The sequence below is a fragment of the Periophthalmus magnuspinnatus genome, chromosome 6, assembly GCF_009829125.3.
Source record: "Periophthalmus magnuspinnatus isolate fPerMag1 chromosome 6, fPerMag1.2.pri, whole genome shotgun sequence".
NCBI lineage: Eukaryota > Metazoa > Chordata > Actinopteri > Gobiiformes > Gobiidae > Periophthalmus > Periophthalmus magnuspinnatus.
In genome coordinates this window covers 21,216,856-21,228,876 of record NC_047131.1, presented here as the reverse complement: position 1 = coordinate 21,228,876, position 12,021 = coordinate 21,216,856, and the positions used below count along the sequence as shown (strand labels likewise).

The 12,021-nt window shown below is 39.1% G+C and overlaps 1 protein-coding gene across 1 annotated transcript; it reads left to right on the top strand.

The window, feature by feature from the left end:
• Positions 1–207: 207 nt before the first annotated feature.
• Positions 208–11,105, top strand: LOC117372799 (transmembrane and coiled-coil domain protein 3-like). The gene is made up of 4 exons (XM_033968666.2): positions 208–446; positions 7,591–8,567; positions 8,859–8,994; positions 9,283–11,105. Exons 1-4 carry the CDS (start codon positions 369–371, stop codon positions 9,586–9,588), a joined length of 1,497 nt encoding a protein of 498 aa, XP_033824557.1. The 5' UTR covers positions 208–368; the 3' UTR covers positions 9,589–11,105.
• Positions 11,106–12,021: the final 916 nt, after the last annotated feature.

Here is a 12,021-nt window from a genome sequence, read left to right as displayed (position 1 = left end):
TGTGGATAAACAACTTGAACGATATCTTTAAACCATAAATTACACAAATTAAAATACTGTAATACATGTTAAATAACTTTGCAGAGACAACTTTTATCTGGCAGTGACAGGCACGTGCTCTGATGTTTTTTTACCCCTCCTCGCGCTGGTTTTGGGGGCGGGGCCAGTGTGCGGAGGGATAAAGGGGCGGGGCGAGACTCTCCACTTGAGTTTTTGTTGAGCAGAGATCAGGGGGTAGTGCGTGATCCTGCGTGTTTAGGAACCGCAGTGAATAGAAAAGCAGGCTAATCATGAGTACACGGTCAGCTCAGTGTAGGAAACGGGGTCTAACCTTGACGAAGACTTAAAGCAGGAGCAAAGTCGTGAGCATGCCCAGCGCTACGGTCCGAAGTTTATGTGAAGTAGAGAAATACCTCCAGAGCAGCAGCAGCAGCAGCAGCCGGACGGTGAGTGCCCCATAGCCCGTTTATCACGAGAGAAGAGCGGCATTGTTGTCTCGTATTAGCCCGGTAATAGTGAACCATGACACCAACAACAGTCTGAAACGCCAAGTTCGTGCTATTGTACCATCTGCGGCATTTAAATATGTGTAAATAACGCACAATAACCTAAGTCTCACACTGTGTCCATACAGTAATCAACCCTCACACATGTTTTGACCTAACGTCTGACAAGTACCTCTTTGTGCTGCTGTGAGATATTGATTTTCATGCTTTCTGCCATGTGTCTCTGTCAAATAATATTCACTTTAACTGATTTGTGGACGACTGTAGAGAAGCCAAGCAGCCAAACTAAAGATTAGCAAAATCTACTGGACAATAGAGTTAATCAAGCAGAACGAAGTCCTTTCTTTTTGCAAATTGGCCATAGTTTACAGTTAAGTTAGCATGTACTGTAGTAACTGGTTTGTTAATCTGTAGCTAGCCAATGTATGTAGCTTCATAGTTTGTTTTTTTTATTTTATTTTACTTTAACTGTTCACGTGTTCAATAGTGTTTAGATTATTTCCAGGCCTATTTTAGTAAGCTTTGGATTGTAGTACTTGGAAATAGTGATCCTTAATCAAATCTTTTCCTTAACTTTAGCAGTGAACAGCCAATGCAGTAGTCCCTCAGCTGAGCAAACACAACTGAAATTGTAAATAATGTATTACTGTACTGGGCTTTTGTCATCAGCACACTCTCCCTTACCACTGTTTCTGCTTCTGAGGATGCAATAACCTACTCACTCTCTATCTCACCATTAAAGACAGACGTTAGTGAAGCGTAATAGTGTTATGCATATCATATTATTGGTGAGAGCAAGACAAGATGTATACATAGATAAATACATAAATCTTTTAATATTTCACTCTGTTTTCTTATGTTTTAGCATTGGTTGTAATTATGATTGTAGCGCTCTTTGGATGTCTAATCTAACTTAATCTATGCTGGTGTTGATTTGTGGCATATTAAAAAAAGAAAAATATCATGTGATCATTCTCCAGACTGATGATAATGTGGCATTTTGATCTTATGATACGAGTCCCATCCCTAATTAATATACATGCTACTCAGACCCTCCTCCCCAAATACCAAAGATGCCTATTCTGTGAAACTAGAAAGCCACTAATTGAACAGATAATTTTCCTTGCCTCCATTTGCATGAGACCCTCCCATTGGTTTCTTAACTGGTCTGTTTCACCTAACCTGTTGCTACCACCTCCTACTTTGTGTCTTACTCACTCAAAATGAATGACATTTTTCCTTTCTGCCTTAGCGTGAATGAATTTTGACACCCAAGTAAGTAATTATTACCTATTAAACTGTGGTTAATTGCAGACTTCATGAAGCGGCTATGGTAATTTGGCTGTGTATAGCTAGTTGTTGCAGTTTTTCTTTTTCTTGGCGAACAAATCACATTCCACTTTCGGCCCTCAAAAAGCCTTTGTGTAGCAGACATAGTGGGTCAGAGGCCAGTGATGATGCAACCCCTTCATTTGGGAGGCTTAAGTAAAAGCACTGCTTTTAACCCAAGATATGGGCACTAAATCATCTTAATTTAAAACAGTCATCTGTTTATTACATATATTAGTAAGTAGTAAGTAGAATAGCATCATAATAAAACTATTTGTGAAAATTATTGCTCAAAACAGTGTCAAACTACAAGTTTACAAACAAGGAGAAAGTAGGAGTCTTGAATTAACAACAATGACTTATTTAATATACTGTTTACATCTGTAGATTTATTAAATTGCAATTAGGGTTGGAGAAAGTTAATACCCAGTTACTAATTGATTCATTTGATTTTTTTTTTTAATAACACAGTAAACTCAACAGGCTCGAGAAGACTCAATAAAATATAATTTTATTTCTGAAACAGTGCAATATGTAACCCATAATTCATATTTCAAAACTACAAATATGGCTGGTTATGTGTTTTTAGATTGTGGAAGTGAAAATGCAACCTGCTAATTTTTGCAACTCTAGACTGAAGACTTCTTCTTTTATACCCTGTATTAAAATGTGGGGTGGTGTCCTAAGTTTGCAAATATGGCTGGTTTTAAAAGGTCATAAATGCACTTGAAGTAGAAGGAAAACCTTTGCTTCATAGAGATTAATGAGTCTTTTAACCACTGTCTACGTAATAGATTTTTATCAGTGGACTCAAGCACTTCCACTATCCCTCCATCTTGTTTTCTTGTTTATGTTTACCATGGCTAATTAGCTTGTATGCTATGTTACGTCACTGCATCTATTCACTTTCTCACTACAAATCACTTCTTGGCTGCTTATTTATCTTAATTGAATCCCTTTTTGCAGCACCAAGAGTCCACTGGGGCCAAGCAGATGCAGCCAGTGTTAATGGGCTATTGATTTAGTCCTGGCTTTCTGTCAGTCTATAAGATAATAGGGAGGAAAACATCTTAAGTAATTCATTCAGTTGCCCTCCTAGGGTGTTTTTTAGGAAACTCCAGAAGTCCTTAGCAACATCTTTGTTCATTGTAATTATTAAGAACTATTTGAGGTCAGTTCACAGCAATCACAACAGAGGGTGATTATCCAGAACTTAACCTGTGACAAAACCACTTTTAGGACTAACTTGGTTCTAAGATTGGACTAGACCAGGATTAGTCTAGAGCTGGAACAGGTACCCTAGTGCATACTAAATCAGATCTAAAACAGGACTACATCACTTTTCAGGCTTAAACCAAGATTAAACACTTTATCTGTAAACTATAGTACATCCAACCAGAGTTTAACAGCTCCTAACCAGATCTACACCAAACCAATGCTGTCTGGATTAAACAAGTTCTAAACCAGGAACACACCTGCTCTGAACAAGAAATTACAGAAACAGCAAAAAATATACAGAAATGAAATTATAAATGAATGACTAAAACCAGTCTATAACTGGACTGTACTGGGTCTCATCATTACATGGACCTCTAGCAACATAGATTTGGCAAGGCAGTCCATAGATGCTTCTGTCCCTTTGGCTAGTGCTCTTCCTGTCCCCTTGTGCGTGCTCTGTGGGGACAGTGTCTGTATCCGTCCCAGGATGCTGTGGGAGGAATACCAATCAGGAGCTCTGCAGGCCTCCTCTACAGGCCCGGGTCTGGACCAGACTGAGGCTGCAACCAAGTTTCAAAGGGGTGTGTTTACAGTATTCTTCCATTAAGTGTTATTATTTTATGCACCTGAAATGAGGGTGCAAACACTCTTAAATGAGGGTATAATGCACCCTTTTGCACCCCTGTAGATCTGGGACTGCTCCTCTGCCTCCTTTGAGCCCATGAAGGGGATGGTTTGTTCACTGTCGACAAGCGTGCCAGCACTCTTACCCCCTGAGTGTGTTTATTTGAGAAGCCAAAGACAATATCTTTAACAAAAGAAAGGCTTGGGCTGCAAGAAAGTTTCCCATCGACAAACATTTAGTTATTTGTTGTCAATATGCGCTAATGAAATTTCGATGTGTCCACATTTCCACTTTGTTATAGTTAAAGGTTTGACTGTGATGGTTTGGTCCCTTTTAGCTTAACTAAGGCCTTACTTGAATTTAACCTGGTTTAGTAGTGGTTTACTTTTTTGTAACAACTTTGTTATGTTTAAATAAACAGCTAGTGGTTTAGTTTCACCCATGGACATACTAACTGCTTTTTATGAAAGCAGTTAGTATGCTGTACATAGGTAGCTGAACTATCCAACAGTATACTCTCCTTCCAAACAGTAAACCTAACCCCTGTTATGACATTAACTTGAATATGCTTACCTTGCCATATATACCTGGCCATATGTTGCCAGATCTAGTCTACATCAGATTACAGCTCTTAAACATATCTTCCATGTGATGTTTTTCTGGATACATTTGTGTTTGATTTTGAATTTGCATTGGAACAGTGTGTGCAGTAACAATTTCTTCACACTCTTTAAGCAATAATAGTGTTTGTTAGACCCATACCCTGAAGTGATGTGGCTTCTTCTCACACCAGTTTAAGTGCTGCATTGATGCGTTTCCTATTCCTTGTGGTGCTTTAACGTCGCCTTTTGCATAAGAAATTGAATTGCTAACTAGATCATTGATCTGGCCTCAGAGTGCAGAGCAAGATAAGCAGCTTCTGCAGTTTCCCCCAACTCCTTTTTTCACTGCAAAAAGATTTAGTGTCACTGTTTTGTTTTAAAACTGAGGCTTAAGCAGCATTTTTGGTGTCATCTTGCAGGGGACCAGATCCTTTTAAATGGGTCACCATCCTGGACAGACGCTGTGTGTTATGTAGGGCAGCGTGGGGGACAGGGGGCTCACACTGAGACGAGGTGCAAAGGCCAACACCCCAAAAATTATAAAATCCCCAAAAGTCCTCTACTCCACAGTTTTGGTGTAGATTCAGTTTGATCTAGTAATCTAACCTTTCATCATATGACCCCAAAATGTAAACTTTACTCCTGATTATTTAGTACAGCTGTTATGAGTGAGTTAGATAGTGTTTCTATTGAAAGAGCATGGGAAGATTTTTTTGTTTGTTTTTGTAGTCTTCATTTTCACAGGAAGTAGTGTAAAATGTTTCACAGCATTCTATTTGTATAGTGTTGTTTTGTAATTGGCTTTGAAAAAAAACAAAACATCTACAACACAGAGATACATGTACTGATTTAAAAAAATACATCCATGGTACGCATCTACCTCTCACTTGGCACTTCCGTATTGTAACATGGATCACTGTTGCTCTACCATATGCCATGTTCCAGCTCAGTTTTCACCATCCCATCTTCATCCCTAAGGACCTTGCGCCCTCTGCCTGCTTCACCCCTATCTCCACCTCCGCCTCAACCCTGGAGCACCCCTGCCCAAGTATGTGGGAGAAGTGCAGGGAAAAGTAGGGCAGCTCTTCACAAGATTTGGGAGGACATTTTCATCAGCGTGAGACTAATTCATTTAACGGACTCACTCGACCAGAACAAGCCATCTCATTGCTCCAGCAGTTTTTAAAGTGGCTAAAAATATTGATGCCAGGGGAGTAGGAAAATGTTCACGATTAGTTTTAGCCGATTAAATGTTTTGTTTTTTCTTTTTTTTAACAGCATCTGGTTTGAGTTATTGAGTTATGTGAGACTGTCCCATGAGTTAGATCTCCTCCTAGTGCAGGCTTACTCCCCATTCTATCAGCTGCATAAAACATTTTGGGCTGACACCAGTTACTACAGCTGCATACATACTTAGATACATTTTAAAAATACAATCTTTATCATTATCTTCTTCTGCACAATTTCCTGTCAGAGATTCTTTTGAGTAGGCCTTGCATCATTTTCATCATTACTTCTACTTTACTCTTGCACCGTATCAGCACCTTGTAAATACAAACACACAAGTGCACCCTCCTCTTGGCCCCTAATGCTACAACAGGAGATGTCAGTGGGCTCAGAGCCTTTGGGGGACTCGCTTGGTTCCACTGCAGCAGAAACAGCCCCAGGTCCAAGATGTCTCACTCAGCAGGCAGCTGTTTGATTGTCGTTTAAAGGCTGTAACCTGAGCAAACTCCAGACTGCACTTCCTCATAGAGTAGATGGATACTAGACACTGCGATTCTATGCACGACAAACCGGGTTGACAAAGACTGGCTTATGTTTAAACCCGGGTGTTTAGACAGATATTGTTTGCGCTCTGGAAGAATGGGATTGTGATTGGAAGCTTGGCTCAACAGCTTACACATCAGCCCAGTGAATGCATATGTTGTATTGTTTCATCAGTGCTCAGCCGGGACAGAGCAGAGGTAGGACACGACCACAAAGTGTGCATTTTTCTGCACAGAAAGACTCCAGTGTTGGAGATGGGCAGCCTGCGTCGGTGAGGGCAGTGGGTGGGCAGGGCATAGAGCCTCAAAGATCCTAGAAAGAACCACCAATTGTTTTATTTCACACTTTACATTGAAAATTCTGAACTATTCAAGTAAAGTGTCTACATTATCATAAAGATGAATGGGACCAATGCAAGTGAAATTGTCATGAGAAAGAGCACATATTTGGAATGATATTTGATAGTGGTATATGTCAGAGCCGTTTCTTTGTTCCCAGCATCTGCCACAGAAACAAGTTTGACTTGTTGGGTGTGACATCATAGTCCTGACGGCAAACCGGAAGTAGGTTGTGCAATGATATTACTCAAACTCAACTGAAACCGTAGTGAGTTTCTAATGCGATCTGCTGAAATTTGCCTTAAGGCTATGTACCAGTGTATGGTATACTTATTTCCCTGCTTTAGGTTAACACGTTCTTTTATGTTTTTTCCCCCATTCAACTGTAAAAGTTCATGAGTAAGTCCATTGTATTGAAAACCGGCTTTCGTGATAATAGTAAGCTGGATTGCATCTCGGACCTATTTGCTCAAAACTCACAGTGTTACGTCTGTTAAGGATTAGCGCTTTAGTTTGGTACAACTCCCAGTATTTGTTGTACAACATGTTCAGGCACTAGGGGCATAATTGTCTCCATCATTTATTGCTATGGTTTCTTATTCTCAGACCTATATAATTATCACACACATCATCATCATGTGATGATAATATGTAGCTAAATATGCTTCATCAGAATCTGCTTGCCCTACATTAGTTTCCTCTTTGTGGAAAGTGACGTGTTCCAAGTAGCTATTAAAACACAACCATGCACAATGTCACTCAGATGAGGGGTAAACTTGCTATATCAGACACAATGATGGTGACGATGAACCGATATGAAGCAAATGGTAATTGACAGTAAAAACAGACTTTGTCTGGCAGAAGGATTTCCTGGGCTTGTGTTATTATTGCTGACCTACATTACACGGCCATGCCCCACTTCTTTCATACGTCGTTTCATAGCAGTTATCAGAATGTTGTCATCCATGCTCAATACTGTAAACAAATGGGATTACATTTGAAACAAATGTGCCATAAGAGCATTACAGGGACATGCAGATGGTCATTGGGTGACAAGGCAGACACATTATATTTTAGTCCCATTGGTCTACCCAGAATTGTGGAATGGATTAATAAATTTGCTCAATTTTAATTGATGTAGTGTGTTTTAATACATATTTTATTTATTAATGAATCTATTGCTGTTTATCTGGTCCCCACAGATGGACCGGAGTGCTGAAGGCAGTCTTCTGGGTATCCCTTCAATGCGCCGGGGCTCATCAGAGAATAACCTGGACTTGGACTTTGATGGTTCAACGTTGGGCTGTGAGGTCCAACGTAGCCGCTCCTGTTTGGACAACCTGCAGCAGAAAATCCTTAAAGTCACAGAGCAGCTGAAGATCGAACAGACGGTGCGGGATGAGAATGTGGCGGAATATTTAAAGTTGGTCAATAGTGCAGACAAACAGCAAATGGGCCGTATTAAGCAGGTTTTTGAGAAGAAAAACCAAAAGTCGTCTCAAAACATTGCACAGATGCAGAAGAAGCTAGAACAATATCACAAAAAGATGAAAGATAGTGAAATCCAACAGACCACACCTCCGCATCCTCCCATGTTCAAACACAGCACTATCCCCAGAGAGTCCTCCAGAGAGCTTTTAAAGGACATTACAGGCAGTGGACGACACCCAACAATGGACAAAATCAAGACCATAGGACCTGGTGTTTCTCTCTCCCCACCTTTCTTTTTCAGTAAGCCTAGAGAGTTTGCTAATCTAATCAGAAATAAATTTGGGAGCGCTGACAATATTGATCACCTCAAGTCTCCAGCAGACTCCAATTCTGCCCTTCCCACGGACAGCACATCAAAAGGCCTCAGCAGTAGCACCTCCATGGTCGGCAAGCCCAAGTATCCCAGTGACGATGAGTGCTCCTCAGGCAGTGCCTCTATTTCGGACAGTAATGGAAACACACCAGTGGCAGGAGGTGGTGCTACAGGGAGACTGGTGCATGATCAAGGTCCCGGACAGGAGCAGCAGAGCGGGGCAGAGGGTCAGGGCCGACTGGCCTTTTGTCTGGAGGAGGCAAGGGAGATCAAAGATGCCCAGAACCAGCTGGAGGAGGACCTGGAGGAACTGAAGGCGCAGTTCAAGAGGGAGTATGAAGCACTCAATGGCCTGCTGCTGGAGGAGAAGTACAGGTATGGAGCATTTCTAATTTATTTTATCCCTGTCAGTGACCAGACATACAAGTCACTAATTTAACTAATTTAATTAAATGTTCAATTAGCTGCTTTAGATCAGGCCTTTTGTAATTTTTTTGTATTTGTTTTGTGTTGCATGTTAACCTATGTGGTTGCATGTTCCACCCAACCACATAGGTTGACATTTGCTTAACTTCACAACCTGCTGATTTGCTTGTTTCATTCAAATCTCTTCTAATATTACCTAAAATGAAGTGTTATATCATTACCTTACTGTTCTTTCATCAGGTACGAGCAGCTGGAGGACCAACTCAATGATTTGACAGAGCTTCATCAGAATGAGATGGCCAATCTGAAGCAGGAACTGGCTAGCATTGAGGAAAGAGTGGCCTACCAGGCCCAAGAACGGGCCCGTGACATGCAGGTGCATTTTAAAACTTATTTTATTTAGACGTGGAGTGGATGTTAAGTAACAGTATAAGATGATGGCCTAAATCCTTGATTTGTTTTATATTTTTTGCTGACTCGTTTTTTAATTAGTGTGTTATCCAAGTGCTACACAAATCAGATACTTAAATGCCCTCTCTTTCCATTTGATTTGTACCCAATCATTTGTGAGCAATTAGAGTAATTATCTGCTAAAATGTCAGCCAGTGCCTCGTGGCAAATCCTTAATTCCCCTGCCTCTCTGTCTTTGTCTCCGTTTTCACAGGAAGCGCTGGAGTCCTGTCAGACACGCGTGTCCAAACTGGAGCTGCAGCAGCAGCAGCAGCAACAGACGGTCCAGTTGGAGACCCATGATGCGCGGGTCCTGCTCGGAAAAACTATCAACATCATGCTTGCTATCATCACCGTGATTCTGGTCTGTGTCTCTACCGCTGCCAAATTTGCTGCTCCCTTAATGAGGAGTAGGCACCATGTCATAGCCACCATTTTAGGAGTCTGCTTTTTGACCTTTTTCTGGAAAAACTGGGAGCGTTTGCAGCATGTCATAGACAGAATGCTGCTTCCCGCCTGATAATAAAAGCACACAACACACAGTGTTGACTCAACATACTGTCTGAAATAGGAATGTCCAACAGGATTGGTTGTACAATCGTCAAAAACACATTCACCATCCATTTTACAGTTTTTTAAAAGTCTGAATTTTTATTATTCCTTGTTTAGAACTTGAATCTGAATAGCTAAACATTTTCTTTATTCTTTTATAATTATAATAACAATATGGAGTATCCTATGTAGTACCTTGGAGTATTTGATTGGTTCTAATCAAATTTCAATACACGCATAAAAAGGGTTAATAATATCCATTTTACAGTAGTAATCCATAAAGCCTAAGGATTTTGCCTAATTTGGGTCAGAACAATACAGATTAAATATATAACGGGTGTAATATTATTTTTTTTGTGCATTAAAAATATTACCATTGAGGCTTAACACGCAATAAATGGACACCAATTACTTTTACACAATTGTCCACAATGCTGCGTCCTTAAAAAAACTTTCTTCCAAGTCTTCTTAGTTTACTTTTAAAGTGCAATATAGATTTGATTCACAAAAGCACTATTTTTGAAAATGATTCTTTCAGAAGTGTGTGTCAGAGTCAAGGATTTAGCAGAGTGACAGGGTGTTGCTTTGGGGGGTGGGAGTGCAAGGGATGTTGTCATTAACATTGGCATGATGGATCCATAACCACAGAAGCCACTGCTAGGCTATGATAAGACCAGCTGTCTCCTCTCTCAAGGGCCAAAAATCAATCCAACCGCATTACAGCACTGCTAGCATGTCCATATCACCGCAAGACACACTTCACTGGCTATCTCACACACCCAGCCAATACAAAACAGCGTATGTTCAAGAGGATCACTCTCAGGGCTACACAATATAGGAAAAAATATTCAGCTGAATATTAGAAAATGAAGAGAAGTTTAGATATTTGAACGTATTTTAGCACAATAATAACGCCATAAATTAGCACAAGTAGGTACTTTTTAGTCAAAACTGTTGAGGCCATTTGAAACTAAATAATAACAGGACTGCTTAATCTAACCTTTTTTAGTACAATTTGTCATGCTTTTTATATTGTGTAGCCCAAAAAACACGTCCATTTCTTTTGTCCTATTTAAATGTCAAAATAATGTGATTTTGCATTCATACTGTGATAAAAGGCCATCGCCTTTATACTCCATTGATGAAAGATGAGCCACTTTTTCCTGGTTCTAACTAAGGAGTGAAAATACAATGGATTGACCAATTTCATGAACATTGCCTGAAAAGATGTTACATGAAGAAACTACAGACACTTTAAATACTTGTTGGCCATAACAAGAAGTTTCTGTTCATTATCTTGATGTTTGTCTACTGATCTTAATCATATTTTTGTTCTTGTACATGTTTTTAAAAGTTTGACCTGTGGAACTACCACATGGTTTACATTCTTTTATTGTGACCAATCACCCATATTCTATGCATTTAATGTGCCTTTCTTAAATTAAACCTTTTTAATCAAAATATGACTAATGGTTGAGTTTTTGGTAAAAAAAAAAAAAAAAAGATGCAATCAAATTATTAATTTTTAGTCAGACTGGACATTAACCTCACCACTCAAAATGTTACAGAACCACTGAGAAAAACAGATTTAAGTAAATTCATTTTCTTTCCTAAAATTATCATAAAACAAAAAGAATCTTAGAGTGCATTTTTATTTCATTGAGTCCGTCTCCACAGTATTGTGCAAGTACCTGTGGAATGAGAAAAGCAAACAAAAATTTGAGATAACACCTCAATGAGCTTCAGTCAAATATTTGAAATCTCTTTTACTTTGACTTGGCACTGCAAAATTGTCTATTTATGTTCTCTGTAACTGATTTATTGTTTTTTTTATTTATTTTGTAAAGATTCACAGGGGAAAGAAAATCCCCTCCCAGAGAGCAAAAAAAATTGTTTAGGCTGATGCAAAAGGATGCACTACCACTAGGGGGAGAAGCTGCATCACTTTCGAATGAACAAGCACAATGGTCCTCAAAAATCGACAAAGCATATATATTTAACCAGCATAGTAGGCAAGCCTTATTAATAACTTGAACAACCCACATATGCTATTATGTAATAATAAAGTTAGAGAACAATTTCAAATCCAATTTCAAACATGAAAGTTTTGGAAAAGATATATATATATATATATATATATATATATATATATATATATATATATATATATATATATATATAAATATAATAAAATGGCGCCATCTCCTGTTTAAATTAAACCTAAAAAGAACTACAGCCTTTTCTTTAGTTTTCTCCATACCATTCCCATTTACATATCCTGTAAAGTGACTTACTTAGTATTAGGTGTTGCTGATTATATTGAGGGCCATGTTGATAAAATGATTCCCTTTAAGTGTAAGCATACCTTTAATTTGTAGTATCTTAATTGAAAAAAGCCTTT